Source organism: Leptinotarsa decemlineata, unplaced genomic scaffold (assembly GCF_025532065.1).
Source record: "Leptinotarsa decemlineata unplaced genomic scaffold, Ldec_3_MD MMD2_tig00001621_RagTag_RagTag, whole genome shotgun sequence".
Taxonomy (NCBI): Eukaryota; Metazoa; Arthropoda; class Insecta; order Coleoptera; family Chrysomelidae; genus Leptinotarsa; species Leptinotarsa decemlineata.
The window spans coordinates 422,889-445,336 of NW_027412566.1; the positions used below are offsets into that span (position 1 = coordinate 422,889).

The 22,448-nt window shown below is 34.8% G+C and overlaps 1 protein-coding gene across 1 annotated transcript in view; it reads right to left on the reverse strand.

Annotated features, from left to right (window-relative positions):
• Positions 1 to 1,134: 1,134 nt before the first annotated feature.
• The window catches only part of LOC111503863 (calpain-D), a 32,681-nt gene continuing 11,367 nt past the window's right edge, over positions 1,135 to 22,448 (reverse strand). The window contains exons 8-13 of the mRNA XM_074176113.1: positions 19,002 to 19,204; positions 18,748 to 18,950; positions 13,984 to 14,159; positions 11,887 to 12,167; positions 10,100 to 10,329; positions 1,135 to 6,432 (exon numbers count right to left, since the gene is read on the reverse strand). Coding sequence (XP_074032214.1) covers positions 5,958 to 6,432; positions 10,100 to 10,329; positions 11,887 to 12,167; positions 13,984 to 14,159; positions 18,748 to 18,950; positions 19,002 to 19,204 — 1,568 coding nt within the window. The 3' untranslated portion in view covers positions 1,135 to 5,957. The remainder of the gene's footprint in view (positions 6,433 to 10,099; positions 10,330 to 11,886; positions 12,168 to 13,983; positions 14,160 to 18,747; positions 18,951 to 19,001; positions 19,205 to 22,448) is intronic.

Sequence of the window (22,448 nt, forward strand, 5' to 3'; positions counted from 1 at the left end):
TGGACTTTGCTGATGCCCGCGTCAATAATCAGTCCTTCATGGTGGGAGTGATCCCAGATAACCTTCAAGCAATCTATGATCCTAACCTTTGGCCTAGAAATATAGCTTTTGAAAGGTTTGACTTTCGAAAAGGTAAGAGGTTCTTGGAAGAACAGACCAATAAAAAGGGGGTATCTACTTCTTCTCAACCTCAAAATTTTTTTGTATAAATTTTTTTGTCATAAATGTATTTATTGTATGCATAACATGATTAAATAAATTCTGTCTGTCTGCCTGTCTATTAATCTGTAAGTGAATTTGCGGCTTTGTTTTCTGACTACCAAAAATGAATATTTTTTTTACCCAGGTCGGAATTTATTATAGTGGTCTCCAAGCTGTTTATAAATATGTCTGCTAAAAGTGGACTGAGGGGTGAGCCCATTAGTAAACCTGAATCCTGTTTATAAAATTTGTTGTTGAACTGTAGGTAGCTCTGATTTAGGCACACATCGAAAGCTGTCGAAACTTCAAAGGAAGTGATATGGTCTACCCCCTCATTTTAGACATATTAGATCAAACGTATTCCAAAAACACTTTATTGTGAGATTTTCACTAAATTGTTTTACAATTTCAATTTCAGTTGAAAGACACGCCAGATGAAGCCATTGTATGGCGAAACACGTGTTGCGTTTTTGTAAAACAATTTAGTGAAAATCTCACAATAAAGTGTTTTTGGAATACGTTAGTTATGGATTTTCATCAAGTATCGGCCGATTCCATCATATATATTAGATCAAGCCAAAGTAGACCATATCACTTCCTTTGAAGTCACCTAATTATTATGTGACTAAGTACTATTAAATTTCTTCAATATCTATGACTACCCAAGTTTTGTCAAAAGTATATGAATCGTTGAACAATGAATTATATTTTTACTATGACTTCGAACTTTGGTGTAAAATCGGAGACCTAAATCCCAAACAATGTAGCATTCACATTGTGCACTGCCTCCTCACCGTCTTTGAAAAAGTCTACCGCAGTTGTTGACGAAACGTCAGGCACAAAACCTGCAGATCAAGGTCATCAAAACCAAAAAATAGCTTTGACACGCCGTTGAAATAGTAAACAGGACCGAAGGAAAATAAAAGACGACTATTACTTCGATTTTTCAAATTTATTAACAACTTCTTGGGAGTTCACACACTGGGTCTAGAACGAAAATGAGCAAATACTTTCATTTCCGGTAAATATTTCTGTACACTACATATTCAGATTATACTTTAATCGATCCATTCACATGTAAAATTATACTTCAAATGCTTTTGTTGACTCAATTATTGAAATTTTTCTCAAGTAGTCACTCATTTCAATTCTCCAAATTATGCAATACAATCTATAAAAGCAAAGTGTTGCAAGAACAGGATATCTAGAAAAAATCAGATATCTATTTGAAAAACTATCAGGCAGTTCAAATTCATTTTGCAAAGTACCAAAAAATACCCATTTGCGATTAATCGGCTTTGGGATACACCGAATAATATAAGGTATCCCAGAAATCAAGTCCTAAAAAAGCCATATCATTTGAATGGAACCAAAGTTAACAGTTGTTTACGAAATTTTTTCTGCTTAGTTGAAACATCCTTTGAAATTTCGAAATTTTTCAGTGTTTAATAAACTAAACTCAAAGAAAGAAATTATTCTAGAAGCTTTGTGATAGATAAATTCTGAAAAAGAAAAAATAACCCTAAAAAAGTGAATAATTTTTGAAAAAAGATAATGATGATTATGCAAGATATCACCTATTATCTGTTGATTGGGAGAAAAAGGAACCAATCTAAAAAAATATATACCTATGTGAGAGATTTTGACATAAAACGGACATTTTTTAAAGAAAAGTGTTCTGAAAAGAAATAATGGAATTATTAGGTGTGTATATTGATGGAGTTTTAGATAGGAAGGCACATAGAGTGAAAATAAAAACCACAAAATCAAAATCAATGAATGTCTCACTAATTTATTTAAAAACTATTCATTTTTATCTTATTTCCGTATTAGCTACACCTGATCCCCCCTGAAGCTGTACTTCTCAAAACTTTTTGAAACCTCTGAAAAGTTTGCAAAACAAATGACTACATTTTTAAATATACCAAAAAAATTTTATAAATATTCAAACTCTTTGTAAATTATTAAGATATTCACACAAACACTATTTAAAAACCTCTATAATTATACGGACTTCCAAACATCTTTTTGAAACTAGATCTGCAGAAAATATCGCCGCTGTCTGTGAGAGTGTGTAGAAGAATCCAAGGCAGTCGATTTTGTGTCGCTCACAAGAACTCGACCTTTCGCAGACCACAACTTGGCGAATTTTGCATTGTGACTTGGGCCTGTACCCGTACAGAAATCAACTGACACAGAAACTGAAGGTGAAGGACCATAGAAAACGTGTGTTTGCTGAATGGACTCTGGAGCAGTTGGCAACTAACCCTAATTTTCATCTGAAAAAGAGACCTGGGCCTCTTCAGCAAAGAGGCCCATTTCTGAATGAATGGGTACGTAAACAAACAAAAATGGCAAATTTGGAACAATACCAATCCACATGAGATCCAAGAGCGTCCAATGCATTCCAAAAAAGTCACCGTTTGGTTTGGATTTTGAGCTGGCGAAGTTATTGGTCAACGGCGGCATTGTCAACGGCGAGGTCGATGATTGCCAACTTCTTTTGGCCTGAATTGAATATGATCGAACACCAACCACATATGGTTTCAACAGGACGGCGCTGCGTGGCAACACAGCTCATGCCACATTGGATTTAAGCAATTTAAGGGCATGGTCATCTCACGTAGAAGTGAGCTGGCCACAGAGATCGTCTGATTTGACCCCGTTAGACTTTTTCTTGTGGGGTTTTCTCAAGTCGCAGGTGTATGTGAATAAGCCACAAACCACAGCGGTACTCAAAGCCCACATAACCCAGCCTGATTTATGTGCCAGAATCATACAAATTGAACGTTTCAGATGCGTTCCATCTAGAAAAGCCGTAGCGGACACTTGAACGACGTTATATTCCACATATAGTGGCATCAACAGGCCTTTCAAACGAATAAAAAATTTTGATGATATCTCATACAATTTTAAAGATAGAAAGTGCTTAATGAAAGACCCCATACTACGACCCTTACAGACCCCAACAAAAATTTTTGTATCATGGTCAACCTTAACGAATGATTTTGCAAATCAGTTTAGACACAGTCTACCCGAGTTTTTTCTTCCATGTTTTCAAATAATTTTGTTGTGAAAGTCAACAAATTTGTTTCCACCGAATAATTTTTGGTGAAATAATGCTGGTGAACTCTGAAAATAAAAATATACTTTTTCATGAATAATGAATTCAAAAGTTTTGGCAATGCAGTTCACAACTGCTATTGAATGGTAGTTGTTAATTTTTTTTCTCCATTTTTACAGATTGGGATGACCCTAGTCCTTTTAAATTTTTCTGAAAAATTACCATTCTTCAAATATTTATTAAATATTGCTAATAAAGGATATGTCAGGGAGTCTTCACAAGCCTTGAATATATAACAAGGGATATTATCTTGTCCGGATGATCTCTTTTGGTTACAATTTCCGAAAAAACTTGCTCTAAGTTATGTAATGAAATGTCAAAATGTATAGTATGTATTTCCTCTGGCCAGTTTTCTGAAATTTTTTTCTGTTTCATTTAAATTGTATGTAGTATTGTTTTCATAGACAGAACAAAAATAATCCGCAAATTCTTGTGAGATAATTTTCTTGTCATTTACTTTATGGTTATTCATGATGAATTTATTTTCAAAATTTCTCGTTTTTCGTCAATTTTTGAGGAAATTCCAAAATATATAATAATTTTCAATATTTTCAAGAAACTTTTTACGGGCATTTTTAATGTTTATTTTCAATTCGGCTCTAACTCTTTTGAAATTATTTAAATATAAGTCTGACGAATGTTTTTTCTTTGTAAAATATTCTTTGATTCTCACATCAGCTTTTATTTCTGACTTGAACCATGGTGGATATATTTTTCTGGGTTTCAACTTTGCAGGGAACTTCGGTAGAGCAATATCAAGAATGTTATAGAATCCTTGATAAAAATATGATACGCAGTCATCGACGTGTTGAAATTGACCTAGTATTGACCAATCTAAATCTCTCAGAAGTTCATATAGTAGTCTGAAATCGGCCTTTTGGAAATTTTATTTATTTTCTAAATTATTTAATACCCTTCTGTAGGTTATGTTTTTCTTCAAGTCAAATTCTGTCAAGAGATGATGTTTTAAAATCTGTTTAAAATCTGTTTTTCCGTTAACCAGCTGTCGCACCCCTACGAACAACAACCCTTAGAAGTCGAAACTTGTGCGAGCTAAGGTTTAACGAGGTCTTAACTTTTAACGTGTGATTCCTAACACGGGTTGGACGATAGCAAGTGAAAATCGATCGTTCAGACTAGGGCTTGAACCACCGACCAACATGGCAGTCAATTCGAGTGAGTAAACAAAGCACCCACGTCGAACCGCCTGGCTACCGACCGAGCGACACAGTTACTCAAAACTAGATCCAGCGTTTTATCGTTTACATTCGGTTAATTATTATATGAATGAATCATAATTTCAAAAAGTTATTGAGAAGATTGGAACGAATTCAGATGAAACTTTAGGAAAAACACGAAACTTCTGGGGTCGCTATAAAAAAATTATACATCAAGATCAAACTATGCAAGATCCTTTTGATTCCATAAATGAATGTTTGCTTTTTAATACGCAAGTCCCGGGATATCCTGTATAATAACAAAGAACAAGTTTTATATTTGAGAGCGAAATAAAAACAAAAAATTAACAAATCCAAACTTCATTTTTAACAAAAATCTATTCACAGTTGTCGATTACATTATCTAAATGAAAAAAATACACTTCGTCCCATAGATATGTACTAGATATCCACGTCATACATTCCTATAGTTCTCTGAACATCAGGTGCAATATATTAGACATTCTCTTTCGGAAATCAATTTTTTTCTCTTTTAGATTTCAACACCAAATTTTGAGAATCTCGAACATTGGCGACGGATAGAAATGAAATGTCATTTTGACGTGAACAGGGAAAATCTGATTTAGAAAAATCTAGAAAATTGTTTCACTAACACACACCTTATAAGCAGTCGGAAAAGTATGACAAATTATCACAAATCAACCAAGTCACCTATTATAATTCGTCAAGTAAAAATCACAAAAATTGTTTATAGTAAAAAGATAAAGAGTACAAAATAATTGCAACGATAATCAGTCTTGAGAAAAAGTAAATTCATTTAAAATAATTATCTGGAACATCTTGTCGATTTCCAGGAACTTTCAGTATCTACTGAACGATAATAAAACTTGAGTGTAGTAATGTGCGAAAATCGCGTGTATTCTCTCCAAATATGGTACTTAGGTAGATGTAATAATAAAAAAACATTATTTGTACAGTAGCAGGTTGGTAAGTCCTAACTTGAGATTCGCGGCTTATTACGATTTGAGCCTCTCTAACCTACTTTGTATACCTACTAGATTGGCTTAAAAAGTCGTAGGCTAACACACAGATGGTGCTACTAGTGTTGAAACCATATGATTTTTAGTTAAACCTAACCTTCAAAAGACAAACCAATATTCACCTCTCTGGATTTTTGAGTCGAGAAAAGTTATTTAAAAATTTATTTTACAGGGGAGGTTCAACTTACCAACCCGATTACTAAAGTTTCTTTCATATCTTAATTAAATTGAAGCAAATGAACCGAAACTGTAACGAAACTTGAAAGTTTGATTCCATAACTTAATTCAAAATAAAAAAAAAATAGAAAAAGGCACCATAGCTACAGAACCATACTCAGTCGCACCAGAGAAAACAGGAGATCCTTCAAATCAGTAACGGAACAAATAACGAGAGATTCGATGAATAGAAACAATTTAAAACAATCGCGGAGAGTGCAAACCGTTAGTCTGATAATCCAACTCAGGATCGTGGCTCCATCCTATCGGGCCCCAATCGTGAAGTCCTTCAGAGTTTGCAAGTCGATGCGTCAACCGGTGAGCGATCGAGAACCCCCCGCTGCCCTCCAGCTGCGTGAGCACGATAATGACCTGCCTCGTTAGCGGGGGTACGGAATCGACGGTTTTCAAGGTTCCCCTGGTCGACACGACGTTGTAGCTCTCCTGGCAATCGCACTTGACGTGGATCCACTTGTTCTCGTGTCTGTTTTCCACCATCACTACGAGACCGGCCCATCCCTTGGTGAGGTAGTAAGCCGTCATTCCCTCTCGGCCTTCGTGGCGTTGGCCTCTGGCTAAGGTGAGGGATATTATCGCGTCGGCTAGGATGTAGTTGGGCGGTTGGATGTTTTCCGCTGCCAACTTCTTGGAACTGTGAATTGCCAGCACGTACCTGAATAGAAATGAATTTCAGAAGTTTTAAATTGATGATATCACTGAGAAGAAATCGTGTATGAATTGCCAGCACCAATCATGCCAATCACACTCGATTACATATGAAGTAGCTGATTGTCTTAATATATGGATAAATAAAACCCCTGGGAGACATGATGAATTATTTAATAGTTATAATAGTAAAATAAGGAAATAAATATTTCAAAATAAACTTCGAAATATTAATCTCTCCCAACTACCTACATAGTAGGGTGTGGTAAACGTCTGTCGAAAAACAAACACCTCCCCGGTTAATACCTTGCTGGATATTGAATTATGTTTAGCAAATATTTATGCAAGATTCCTCACAGAGGCTAGCTTGTCTCGCAGGTGTTGCTTGTTCATCCAGCAGCAGGACCATGCTGAAATTATTCAAGTAGATCACCTGCAGACCGCAGTTTTGAAGTATTACCTCTCGTCAGTACAGGAAAGATCTTACCCAGACAGCAAAGTGTTTAGGACTCGATTAATTTCAACACGGCTCTGCTACATATATGAAACCTACGTCTGAGAGAGATTGTTAACTAGTAACTCCATCTCGTGAACAAAGCCCCAAGTGGGGAAGAAACATCCCATATATCAAAACTCTAGTAGAAATCAAAAGTGAAAACTATTGAGGAGATATTTCGACCTAAATTTCGATATATTAATCTCTCCCAACTACCTACACAGTAGCCGGGGAAGTAGTTGTTTTTCGACAGACTTTTACCACACCCTACTGTAAAGGTTGTTGAGAAAGAATATTTCGAAATTTATTTCTACTTGACTTATTATTTCAACCTTTTACATATCTCACGATTCAGTCTCTTGAAAGAGTTATTTCCTGATGACTTTCAAAAAAGCATTATTAGTAATTCCTCTGCATAAAAAAGGAAACCGAAAGAAAAAGAAATGCTATTTCCAGATTTTTGGTGGATAAAATATTAACGAATGGTAATTAATCTGAATCTTGATTCCATTATCTTGAAGAAACAAATTTGAAAACACAATAAGAAGCTTAAAAAATCTGGCAAAGATGTTATAACAACAAAAGTTTTATTGACCATAGTGGATTTTATTTCAAATCCTTTAGCTCATCTTGACATTTTTTAATTGGGGTTATTTCCCAGTTCAATGAAATTTAGTATAATGAAACCAATTTATAAAAATGGTAATAGAAACTAGATGAAAAATTATAAACCTATTACTTTATTATTGAGTTTGGCAAAGTTTGTGAGAAAATTATGAGCTACACAATTGAAAAATATATTATTCGCTTTAAAAGTCTGTCCTGTAAATGATTCAGACCATATATCGTATATATGAATGATAACAATCCATGTATTGTTGTTTCAGCCAAAGCTTCTGATACGATGAATTATGAACGCCTACTCTAAAAACTTAAAGACATTGATTTCCCATGAGAGAATGATAAATTGATACGATAGTACATCACTGAGATGAAACAACGCGCAAATAAACAAATACCACTTTTTTAATTATGCCGTATAGTATTTCCAATACCAATTGGAACAGCACAGAGAAGGAATTCCCGCCTCGACCTAAGCGTCGGCATTTCATTTTTCAGTGGTAGTTTTTCATTTACTTATTCTTACAATCATAGCAATTGATCACCCCATGAAAAAGTTATCTCAACTGAATTTTTCCACCATGGGTAATTATGAAAAACTTCGAAATTCAAGGTAGTTGATTTCCGGGCCGAAAACTCTAAAATACAATGAAAACCCAAATAATCACACCGAATTCTCGTCAAACATATATTTACAAAATAATAGAGGCCAACAAAATTGCTAGAAAAATCAAAATTCTTCTTCTCTATATTTGGATTTATGGAACTTTGCACATATTTGTTCTCTTCTTTTATAACGTGGTCCACACATTTCTTCCACACATCACTATTACCTACTTCATTCACCACTCGCCTTATATTGTCAAGCACTACAGCATTTAAAGTCGGTGACTGATTACATTTTCGCAAGCTTTCTTTCATTGTAGCTCAAACCATTTCAATTGGATTGAACACACAATAGTATGGAGGCAAACATAAGAGAATATAACCACGTGTTTCACACATCGAATCAATAATATACTCTTTTTTGAAATTACGTTGTTTTATGGTCGCCAGTAAAACTTTTTTCGTTGGAATCTTTTCGGGTATTTCCATGTCATGATTTCGCATGAAATCAACAATATCTACTTTTTTCGTGTTATTGTTTGGTATTGTAGTCAATAACCGAGAATAATACGAATCATTATCCATAACAATAACCGAGATTGGAGGAATATTTGGGAGAAGCTGCTCACTGAACCAGGTTTCGAATAAAGCTACAGTCATATCTTCGTGGTAATCAGCAGACGAATTTGTCCGCTTTTTAATCTATTGTTGACAAATCAATTTGCAGGTAGTGGTTCTACTAGTTAATTACCGAAAAATCAATTAGGATAGTCATCATTTAACAAACAAAGTCCATATTGGACCAAAAAACTTTAGGTATATGAACAGCTAACCCTTGTCTTTAGATTCAGTATCAATTTGCTTCTCCTGAAGATGCTAACCTTGTTAGCGAAACGCGCATCGAGTGCAAAAATATCAGTTTGGTGTTAGGGTAATTGATCTCTAGAAAATGTTTTCAAAAATCGGTTTGCAAAACCGCTCATTACCTCACCTAACCCCACTAACACACGTCACTGATAAAGAAATATTGTGAAACGGACAAAAAAATTGGTATTCAGCCAGTCCAGCTAGCAGAGCCTTCATTCTTCAACTACATTTGATAGCACGTTTACTATCTGGGCGACTAGGGGCCACAGGCAATACATGTTTTTGACTGTACTCTTATTTTTATTGCTGTTCCAATTGGGAATGGATAGACTATACCTCAAAGTAGTGTCTTAGAACCTCTAATTAGAGACATCTCAACAATTTATGGAATTTACAGTGGGAAGTAAAAATCCATGCTTTTGCATATGGTATTGTAATATATTATAATGTTCTTAATTGGAAAGAAATGATATGTAACATTAAAATCCAGTTTGATCAAAATTAACTAAACTTGAAATTTGAAAAACATTATCTCCTTCCACCAGTTATCAAAAGTCACCGAACCAAAACAGCCCGAAAATTACCCAGTTATTTGTCAATGATAGTGTTTATGAACACACCGATCGATGTTGGTTTGCGAAATTTCGTTATCGATACTTCAGCCTCGAAGATGAGCCCCGAAGTGGTCGACCTACAGTAATCCAGGACAAGGATTTGAGAACCCTGGTGGAGACTGACCCATCACAAACGGTGGGTGTAATGGCCAACCGATTACCATCTTCTCAAGCACATCGATAACTTTCTCACCGGTAGAAGTCTCTACAATCAGGGCCAGGCAGAAACGGCCTTCGTCGACTTTATCGAATCTCGAGCACCCTGATGGAATTCATCGACTTGTGTTATGTTAGCAAAAGCGATGAATCAAACTCATAAAAAACGGACAAATCTTTTGGAACAACCACATTGTTAGATAAGACAAAATTAACTTTCAAGCTATCAGTGTAAATCATCTTCTGTAAGATATGTGAAATGACAGTTGGTTCTACAATTAGACAGATGATAAGAATTTGTTATATGGTCTTACCTCGGGAAAAGATTAACGTCATCCAGACCGGTGTGCCAGTGATTGAAAGCTAGAGGGACAACAATGTACGAACCAGCTTCCAGCATTTTGTTGCAACCAACGAAACCTCTGACTTGCCGTTTGCTGTGCTCCACCAAACTCCCTATGGTTGAAGCCGGTCTAGCCTTGAAGAGTACGACACACAAGTCCAGTTGAGATCGCTGGGACTTCTCCGATTTTCTTTGACCCTCCTAATAGAATTTTTACATTTGTCAGGTGTATTTTTATTTCACGTCTCGGTTAAATTAGTAAAATGTTGAAGAAGAGCGATAACTTTGAATATAATAATAATAATTTCATTCGTCTTTTTGATCATTTACATGAATAAAAAAATAGATAAACGATAACGGTCCAAAGTATAAACATAGATCGGACACTTAAGAGAGGTACTTAACATAATATAAAAAATAAAAACACATACATATACACCTACATATACATAAATATATATAAAAGTAAATAAATCTTTAACTAGGGTAAAAGAAATGCAGTGAAAGCAATAACAATTCCTTTCTTAAAATTCTTCTACGATATTATATCTCTTATTAGTTAATAGCTCCTTTATTCGTTTTTAAAATGGTATCATATGCAACTCTTTAGTATCTTGAGGCAACGTATTGCCATTATATGCAAGAGTTTCCTTGAATTTTGATGTTTCATGTTTTGGAATAGTTAATAAATGTCTATTTAGTGTTGCATAGTTATGAACAATTGATTCATGTCTTTAGATTGGGTACATTACGTTTCACATGGATCAGAGCTTTATTTATATAGATACGCGGTAACGTTAGCATTTTATTCTTACAGAAAGCAATCCTTGGGTGCAATATTAAAGTTGATTCTAGTTACTCTTTTCTGAAGAATAAAAATCTGTCTAAAATCTGTTTCTCCGTTAACCAGCTGTCGCACCCCTACGAACAACAACCCTCAGAAGTCGAAACTTGTGCGAGCTAAGGACTAACGGGGTCTCACCTTTTAACGTGTGATTCCTAACACGAGTTGGACGATAGAAAGTTAAAATAGATCGTTCAGCCTGGGGCTACCAACACGGCAGCGATTTGAGTGAGTGAACAAAGCACCCACGTCGAACCGACCAGCTACAGTCCATGTTTTGTCCCCACAGAAGAACCCCACATTAATATATTTCAAGCCATATGTGAGTAGGCCAATGAATAATAAACAGTCCTCTGGTACCATCTGAACTAAGCACTATTTTGATCTAATATATGTGATTGATGACTTTTTTACTTTATGGTAATTCATGATCACTTAAATGAAATGAATAAAAACACTTTTGTCTAAATACCACTGGTAAATTTTATTTATACGACCAGTTTCGGGTTTGACCCCACTATCAAGTATAAAACTGAAATCTGAATTTTGAAACATCGGTTTTAATAGAATTTTCAGGTATGCTGCCAGGACAGGTATTTGAGACACAGGATGCCAACTTAAAATACCACCCTGAAATCAAACGTCTTAGCCAAGTCATATAATATTGAAACTACGAACTTTCCCTAATCAATTTCTTTGGAAATAAACTTGAATTTTCTAGCAATAGCTAGGATGTAAGGCGGGAATGTGTTTACTGGGCGAAATTCTGCTATCAAAGCACTTGTTACTTTTTGAAAAGTTAAGACACTATCAATTTTCAATTTCTGTGGGATTTCACTTACATGAAAAGCTGTATTAATGAAGTTCAATAGATAGAATAAACCTAAACTAAACATGGTCCAAGTCCAACTCACCTGAAATAATGTGAAATCAACTTCCGTCGGTTCTAAAATAGTCAGAAATATACAGGACAAGTACTGCTGGCTTGCGAGTGGCGGAAGAGTTCCAGTCAACCTCACTTCATTCCAACCACTTCTCGCCTTACAAATGTCGATGCAATCGAAATATTTGAGAACATCGGCGAAAGATATCCAGAAAGTACCGTCCTGGGACCCATCCGGGCTCAACTCAGCCACTAACTCGCTTGTCCACAGCGGAGAATCGTCTGACCAATCCCCTTTCCATACAAAATGACCTGAAAACATTTAAATGGCACAAGTGAAAATTCATTGAAAAACTTTGGAGCAAAAGGTAAAACTGTAACCTCTAGCATTGAATAAATACTCTTCTTAACTAAATACTTAAATACTCTTATTCCAAAATATAAAATGGTAGGTGGTACACGTTCTTTACCATAGGCTCGTTACGTTCCCCTTGAGTAAAGAAATATATGCTATTGAGAACAATGTTATCAGGGACATAGCTGAAAGCAACGGGTATTTTCAAATATAGTGGACGAGTTAATTAGGAGACGTACATTTAGCGAAATTCTTTGACTTTTCGAATTGTCTCAGTTTCAAAGTTTATTATCTTTCAACAAACTGTTATAATAACTTGCCGGCATCTATTAGGAAAATCGAGTCAGATAAACTTTTTAAAATTGAGGTGAAGAAACTTCTTTTACAGAAGTGTTACTACAGTCTTGAGGAATTCTTGCACGACACTTTTTCATGACATTTTGAGAGTATTTGCTAGAGCTTCTCCGATTTTTTATATAATACTTCTATGTTGTGAAAGTTTGTGGACGTGAACCATATTTATTGTTTTTGTATTGTTCAACTTCTGTAGTTTTATTTTTGTTTTTTAATTATGACTTAGCACATGTACTCAATGTACCAAAGTGTCAAATAAATAAATAAATAAATATGAAGCAAGATAATCTAACCAATCAAATTGTATCTTCAAGAAGTTGAACGTGAAAGTAGCCTTTGAGACGAATATTTGGTAACCCTGAAGATGAGATGTTGGAAATTTAAAAGTCGGGAATATATGAAATATAGTGTGAGGACTGTGACAAAAAAAAATATTGGTCAGACTAAGCGAGCCATTAAAACTCTTTTCAAAGAACACATATTCGATTTCAGAGACTGGAAAAGTCTAGAGTAGCTCAACACGCCAAAGAATACATGAAAACTGTCTGGAATTGTAGAGATTGGAACAAGACACTAGATTTTTTTATGCTTTGGAAACTCTAGAAATAGCAGAGTGTGACATGAGAACAGTGACAAAGATCTCATTTCAAACAGCCCATCATTTACCTTTATATGAATTAGTCTATTGAAATTATTTATCAAGCCTATTGCACATTTGATAAACACATGTATCGAGAGCTGAAGTTATCCTCAAATATTTAAAATAGCTCTAGTTACTCCTATTCATAAGAAAGGAGAATTCAACAACACAGACAGTTACAGGCCTATTTCCATTATACCTGTCATCTCAAAAATATTTAAAATTGTACTAAAAAATAGGTTTTTAGAATATTTTGAAAAAAAAGAACTTATTAACCAATTGCTCAATTTGGTTACAGACAGAGGAGATCTACTATCGGTGCAATCTGCGAAATGTATAAAAATATTCTAGAAGCTTTTGAGGAGCGTAAATTGTGCTGTGCGAAATTTCATGATATGTTCAAAGCATTTGATACGGTGGAACACGGTGTATCATTACAAAAATTAGAATATTATGGGATCAGAGGAAAAGCTCTAAATCTATTTACATCCTACCTCGCAGGTCGCCAGCAACGTGTTAAATTCAACGGCGACATATCAAAACCTTTAAAAGTCAATTATGGAGTACCACAGGGTTCAGTCCTAGGTCCCGTATTATTTATTACTTACATTAATGATATGACTTTCAACGAAATGAATGTGTCTCCTATAATGTACGCTGATGATGCAACTTTCTTGTTGAGTGACACTAAGCCTCACAATCTACACTCTAACGCTAATGCAGCTGAAACCTTTTTAGCAAACTGGTCTAGAAGCAATTATCTCACTTAAATGACTCACCCCAAGGATTCCTGAGTTTTAGTAATCTATGTCCTTCGACGTCTCGAACGTCTAGAAGAGAATAAGCGTGTCTAGGTCTCAAGCCCTTCGACTGATATTCAAACTCGTCTACTTTCATGTTGCCACCGCCACAGGAGGCACCCATTAGAAACAAGGCTTGTCTAGATGAAAGCAGTCTGAAATAAAATTGTCAACTGCATTTCTAAAATTGGTATTGTATACATATTTTCGATAATTATACTGGTAATATGGTCGATCCTGTGATATTGTGGAAAGTTAATAATGATTGATAGTGAGTCCAGTTTCCTATTTTCTGGTTCACACGAGAACATACACGTCTTATATAATAATTTCACAAATGCAAAAGTTGACTTTTAAGAGCAATTCACAACAGCCCTTTTGAAGTATTGTCAAATTGTGCGAAATTTATCAAAAGCTGTTCTTTTTCAATCAGCTTTCTCACGGCATTGATGTTTTGGGATCTCAACTGATTTTGGTCACCCCAACGAAAACATTCATGAGTGATTTTAATTTTTTTCTGTATCCCAAGAAACAAATCTGTTTGTACTAGATTTCGATATAAATGAAAAAAAAAACATCAACATGAAAAATATAGAAGGATTTTCGTGGGAGGAACATCTGATTGACTGTAGTGTACCTCAAGAGCCCGTTTTGGGACCTGTATTTTTTCTCACTTATGTCAATGACTCAGTCCATGTTCGACATCACTGGTAAATTCACTTTTTTCACTGACATCACTATTCTCTAGCACAATAATACCACCTTAAATTTATCTGACAAAATCAGCGCTGACATTGTGAAGAAATGGTGTGATTCCAATCTTCTATCCTGCAACATTAACAAAACAAATGTGGTCTCATTCAGATGTGATTTGGGGGAAGTACAATTGGAAAATGAAAAAATTGAAATGTTGAATAGTAATAAATTCATAGGGCTATACATTGATGAGTGTCTGAAATTTGATAGCATTGTTGACATTTATATAAACGATTAGCAGCAGAATGCCAGATTAGCAGAGTAGTTGCAAGAGAGTTATATACTGCTATCACAAGATATGTTTCCTTTGCTCAAATTGCACGCTGTAAAATTTTTAGGTTCATTTTTGCAAGATTACTATGGGATAAACATATTCAATACTTGTCCAACAAAATATCAAAAAACGTTTTTCTTCTCAAAAATGTACAGCCTGTTGCAAATCATGAAACCTGTACGAGTGCCCATTCTAACCTCTCACACCACCATTTAACATATGGAATCCTTATTTGGGGGCATCCACAAAACTGTTACAAACTATTTGGCCTTCAAATAAAAGCCGTTAGAATAATAAATGGCTTTAGTTTTCGAGCAGATGTCAACGTATACTTTTAGATGAACAAAATTATGACAATATCCTGTTTGGCCAAGTGGCCAACACTTGGATAGAATCCTATTTAAAGGATAGGTCATAGATAGTGGTTGTAGACAAAGTGAAATCTAACCGATTAAAAGTAACAACTGGTGTACCTCAAGGCTCTATTTTAGGTCCTTCACTATTTATTGCTTTCATTAATGATATTATATATTCATGTACATCTCATAACAAAATGATTATCTATGCAGATGATACAAACCAGCTGGTGGCTGAAAAATCTCTAGCAGGCACTGTTACAACTAGCAATACATGTGCGCGCGAATTCCAACAATGGTGCGAGAATAATGGATCATCAGTCAACATCAATAAAACTTGTTTTATGGTATTTCAACAACAAAATATCAGTCTTGACCATAGTCCATTAATAAGAATGGATCATAGGTCCATAGAGCAAGTAAAATATTGTAAATTCCTTGGAGTATACATAGATCAGAAGCTCACATGGAATGTTCATACAGATCATATTGTATACAAACTAAGCAGTGTTTGCTTTGTTATTCGACAACTACAAGGAACAGTATCTCTGGAAACTCTTAAGCTAGCTTATAATGGTCTTGTTCAGTCCACACTGAGTTATGGTCTTATTGTTTGGGGCAATTCTGCTCATATTCAAAAGGTGTTTATAATAGAGAAAAGAATTTTAAGATGTATGGTGAGAGCCAACCCTCGAGAGAGCTGTAGAGAAATCTTTGTTCGTTTGAGAATTCTCACTCTTTCATGCTTATATATATATTTAATAACTCTTGAGGTAAAAAACGGCACTTCAGCCATGAGAGGGGTTTTATGATCCACAATTATAGTACACGCAACGCTAATTGTATACGTTTGCCATTCTCTCGCTTATCACTGGGACAGAATTCATATATGTATCAGGGAATTATTTGCTATAATCACACAGTCACACTAATGGGTGAAATTGAGAGCTTTAAATTATTTAAATCAAAATTGTTTGATCTTTTATGTTCAAATGCCTTTTATTCAATGGACGAGTTCTTAGCATTCTGTTCATAGTATATATAAATTGGTATAGGGTAGCTTATGCTTTTATTTTTATACTAATTGTATTTGTTGTATGTCTGACTAGTCCGATAAGTTTTAGGGAGGCAAGTTTATATGCTGTATCTTGTAAAACTTCAGTGATGAATAAACATATCTATCTATATATTTTTTGATATTACGGATTGATAATTGGGCAACACATATTTGAAATGCATAGTGATATTCACCACTGAAACACAAGAAATGCAGCTCTGATAGCTCCTGAATTTGTACGATTAACGAAGAGCCAATATTCTGCAAATTGTTACGCATCTAGGTTTTATAATGAGCTTCTTTCACATCAAATATACTCATACAGGAAAATTATTACTCAGTTGATGACATTTTTAATGCTGATCTGGGTTTTTAAATAGATAAATAGATACCCAGATAGAAATAGATATATAGATAGATATACATACATAAGTACATTAAAATATTCAAGTGGCCTATTCCTGAGACAATAAAAAAAAACTCTACATGAACTTGTGTCCAAAAATGCTTTGTTTCGGAGATACGGGGTGTTGAAATTGAATTTTTTTGTTCACTTTTTGAAAATAACTCTTTCAAAAAATATCTTTTTTTCAACACCCCGTATCTCCGAAACGAAGCATTTTCTTAAAATTTTCTAAGGAATACGTCACTTGAATATTTTAACGTACATAAGTTACACCCTGTATACTTTATTGTCCAAGAAATTACTATCTTATTGACAAAGCTTGTTAAAAATCTGGTATGTATAGCACTTCAAAGAATAAAAGAAAAGAAACAATTTAAAAACCCAAATACCCAGAGCAAAACTAGGTTCACACATCAAGTAGATAAAATATAACATAAAAAATTAAATTTAACCCAGTTTGTCGAAAGAATATTTTGTGTAGTCCCTGTAAAAAAATATAAAAAACAACTACACACAATAATAAAAACACATTTATTGAATCACAGCAAAGTTTCACTGTAATACTCATCGAGATTGTAGTACGCTTTTATTGCAAAGGCATCTTTAACAAGTTTTCTGAACTTTTTATAGCTTTTTTCCTTCCTAATTCCATAAGGTATGTGATTATACAGCTTTTTACTTTCATAAATCAAAGAATACTTTATCTGACTTGCTTTTGGAAAGGCAGTTTCCAGAATGACAGACAATACAAGTAACAGTGAAAATTTTTTCTCTCAAAAATAATGGTCTGCATGACTCACACACTCCCACCTAACATAAGTATCTAACTGCTCACTTTTGCAAAACAAACACTGAATGAAAAATATTCAACGAAAAGTCATTTTTTGCGGAGGAAAATCAGTTTTTTATCGACCTTTTTGGGTATTTTCATATTTCAAAACTCCTTTGATATCTGTCGAAGAAGTAAAGAAACAAATAATCAAAAAGGAATAACCTCCAATATCTTAGAATTTTTTTGTCCATTTCTGAAAACGGAGGCAGATTTTGGCCACCAGAACGTTAAGATAAGTATTGTATTATTTCTTAGTAATTTTTTTGATAGTCAAAATTGTTAAATACGACAATTTACTGATTAGAAGATTTTTCTTTGTGAAAAATACTTTGATTTTACGCAGTAACTTATCGCGGTAAACTAAAAAGTTTGCCCTTCTACACTTTTATAAAGTTCCCCATTAAGTATAATTTTTATATTTTTCAGATTGTGGAAGGTAACAAATACCCAAAAAAGGTCGATAAAAAACTGAATGAAAAAGTTGTTAATTGCAAAATCCCCAGAAAGTAACACCATATCTCAGGTGAGACTCAATCAGGGAATGATATACCATTTTTGTTGCGGATAAACTCAGTTCAGTCGATACTATTCGAAGTTCATAATATCCGTATGCCAATTTTTTATTGAAAGCTGAAATATGTTGATCAAATTTCAATTTGTTATTCATGATAACAAATTGAAGATTCCCAAGAATTTGGATTGGTTTTTATTCTCAAGAATGTGACCATTCAAAAATAAATTGTTAATATTACGGCTGAAGGTGAGTAAGTTTGTTTTTTTGATATTACCAAACGGTATTTGATTATCTTCAATTAGATAATTTGAACATAATCTGTTAAAAGAGTTCTGAACATTTGTCTTGTTCAATTAATTTTAATTGTAATTTGTATGTTACTTTGAATGTATTTTGCAATGTAACCATATTCTTGACGTGTGCAAAATCTTCACGATTAGAAGCACAAATGAATATCCATCTATCTATCAATCTATCTATCTATCTACCTATGACTAAACAACATGATACTGATCAGTCCTCTACCAAATGAAAAATTATGAACTCACTGCGCCCAAATGAGATCAACATCCAACTCTTCTTCTGCTGGAGCCGGAATCGACGAAGCTTGTAAAGGAATACTCTCGCAAGGTGCCCCCGTTAGGGTAGCCAAACCTTCAATTGCACGTCCCGATACGAGCGCTTCGTAGCACCCGTGTATTTTGGCGACCGCCTTCTCGATTAAAGGCACCCAAAGCTGCCTCCTTTTAGCCTGAAATTCAAAATTTATGAAAACGTTCGTTTCGATTTGAGTTAAACCAACCTGTGAGTAGAACAGGTGACCCTTTTTGTCGCAAGGAAAATAGTCGTCTACGAGTACCGTCGTCCAATGTCCGTCCTTGCAAAGTCTGACTTGATAAACGCCTTGCGGGCAAAAATCTCGAGTGATCAGTACCGCTCTGACAAGGTCTTCTCGTTCTGCCAATACTGCCAGAGCACTCAGGAGCCAACAGTTACCCAAGACGCCTAAAGAGATGGAAATATTTGAATTGAAGGCGTTATATTTTTAGGAGTGATTAATTTTTGGGAAAGTTTTTGGCTTTCTACTACTCCATCTTGATACAAAAAAAAAAGGATGAGGGAATCTTCCAAAGAAAGAAAGGAAGTAATCAATTTGAAAATAAGTAACTATCAGACACAAACTGAAACAAAGTCCTCCTGAAACAGCTACTTTCATATAAACATTGAATTACACGAAAGAAAAAAATTCTTTCGAAACAACTACTTCTAAATGAACACTGAATTATACAGAAGATACTTTTCTCTACTCAGTTTGTATTTCAAACATTTGTTGTGAAATAAAAATCAGATATCATTCACATGAGTTCTACTTTGAATGAATGGTAATAAATTGCACTTACATGGAACACTGTCACCCTCACTGGTATACACCGATGTTTCGCCTTAAGACACTTGCCCCAAGGCTCTTCAGTACCAAATTGGATAACATTATAGAAAATACACAAAATTCATTCTTGAAATACGATTTTTTAATGTCACGGAATAAGCTTGATCTGCTTATGTCATCGATGACATCGTAATGACATTCATTCACCTATTCGACATTAAAAAATCGTAATTCATGAATGAATTTTGTGTATTTTCTATAATGTTATCCAATTTGGTACTGAAGAGCCTTGAGGCAATTGTCTTACTGTCACCCTCACTGTATACCAGTGAGGGTGACAGTGTTCCATGTAAGTGCAATTTATTACCATTCATTCAAAGTAGAACTCATGTGAATGATATCTGATTCTTATTCCACAACAAATGTTTGAAATACAAACTGAGTAGAGAAAAGTATCTTCTGTATAATTCAGTGTTCATATAGAAGTATTTGTTTCGAAAGAATTTTTTTCTTTCGTGTAATTCAATGTTTATATGAAAGTAGCTGTTTCAGGAGGACTTTGTTTCAGTTTGTGTCTGAAAGTTACTTCTTTTTTATGATCTACACATCCATGTATAGAGTTACTTATTTTCAAATTGATTACTTCCTTCCTTTCTTTGGAAGATTCTATCATCCCTTTTTTTTTGTATCAAGATGGAGTAGTAGAAAGCCAAAAACTTTCTTTCCCAAAAAAAAAAGATGGAAATATATTTTTCCACACAACCAGAAATTAATGTTCCGGTACAGCTCAATTACTCAAAAATGTGGAGCAGTAAAAGAAGATCAACGTATCAGGGGATTAGGAGTTTTTTTCCGGCTATCCAAAGATGGATTTGACCTTGAACTTACAGATTGTTTGAAGGTCAAGACCAAAGAAGAAACCCGTATTTTTTTCTCAGAAGCAGAAGGTCATTTGCAGAGGTAATGAAAATAGTGTTGTAGGCGAAGAAAACGTACAAGGTTTTCACAATTTTTTCTGGCTGTCCGATGTTGATTTTTTTATTAGACTGTAATTTCGCCGATCATTTCCAAATTTTTGACTTCGGAAACAGAAACAGTGAGAAATCTAGTATCGTCTCAACCACTCTTCATCAACTTCCCAGGTACACCGTCCTAATGGATCCAATGATAAACTTGCCATTTCTATACGACCCTTTCTATACGAGTGCCGTATGTATACGTACGTTCATGTAAGTACGAGTGTCGTACAAGTTTAAATGATAATGGACAGCTTCACGAGTGTCTTACGAATACGGCGAGCTGGACGTGTGTAATATAACCCAGTATTTGCAATCTCAGTGGTTGCACATTTGATGGGCAAAATGTTACTGTTTGAAGGCAGGTGTTTCAGTCAGCATCATTTTATCAAAGGGTAAACACTGTAAACATCTCTTGCAGGTATTTAACCCAAAAAGAGTTCGAAAATATAGCCGACAATTCATCTGACGTGGATTATAACGAGTGTATCTTGAGTAGTGGAGGAAGTGAAGATGAAGAGGGATATGATGATGAGCCAGAACACAATGAACAGCCAGATAACATTGAATCTGATGAGAATGAAACAAATTATGTTCTATACTAACCCTTTACGACTCACGGCAAGACACTTCATATAAAAAAGATACCGAAATCCAAACCTACTGCAAGGCCTCCCGTTAGAAGTTGTGCAGTATGTTCTGCGAATAAATGAGGAACTGAAAAATCCTTACCAGTGTGACATTTGTAACGTCGGATTGTGTGTGACACCTTGCTTTGAGCTGTATCACACCAAAAAGACGTTATGAATTTTAAAAGTATTCCTTTATCTTTTCTTTCTTCAAACCGTAGTTTATTTTTAGGAATCAATAGATTGATTTTTCTTATGAATAAAATGAGTATTTTGCATTTTTCTTTCATTATAATTGTTCTGAATACGACTGTCGTAAGTATACGTCAAATAAAAAAACCTGCGTACAGGGAGTACTGCATAAAAAAAAACACCCTCGTATAAAAAGGGTTGACACACCACTTTGCCTTCTGTGAGTTGGTTCAAATATAACCTGCACTTCACTGGCTTCATTTCTTCATAATGTGAAAAGTTTTGCCTTGAAATGGGATGAAAAAATTGAACTAGTAATGTTTGACCTTCAAATGACATTCAGTAGCTCAAGGTCACACCTGAATTTTCCCGCTCTTCTTATTTCCGAGACAACCGGCCTCGACTTCCAAATAATTTCCAAGAATAACGTCAAACTTAAAGTCTCCATTGAATAACCAGAAAAAATACTAAATCCTTGGTAGTTTGAACATTTCAAACTGGGATTATACTATAATTGATGCTCGCCGAAAAAAGGTACATAGTGCATGAAAACAAGTTATTGAGAAAAACGTGTTTAGAGTTTCGCGGTGTATTACTAATACGTACACGCCTTCAGTGGAGTGTAAGGTCTTGATATCATTGGTCTGGGTATCTCTGACGTCATTCCTTCAATCTACGACGCTTATTCTCGTTGCCGGAAGCTTCAGTTATCAAGTTTGTGATTGGACTACAATACAGCTGAATAAAGTAACTTTTTCGTTTCTGGGTTTTCGTTTCTGGGTTTTCTATCTTATTACCACTTATGTTTTCCTTCAGTTTCGCAATTTTCGCGAGAATTTCATCGTGAATTATTAATTTTTATAAATTCTATTTTACTGAAATGAGAGGGAGTGACGATTTTGAAAAAAAAATCAAAAGGTTTTCTGATAAAGAGTTCAAAGCAGTAAATGTTATATAGGAAGGGTGCTCAACCCCAGGCCCGCGGGCCACAATGTGGCCCACCAAATTGTGGCGCACCATATTGA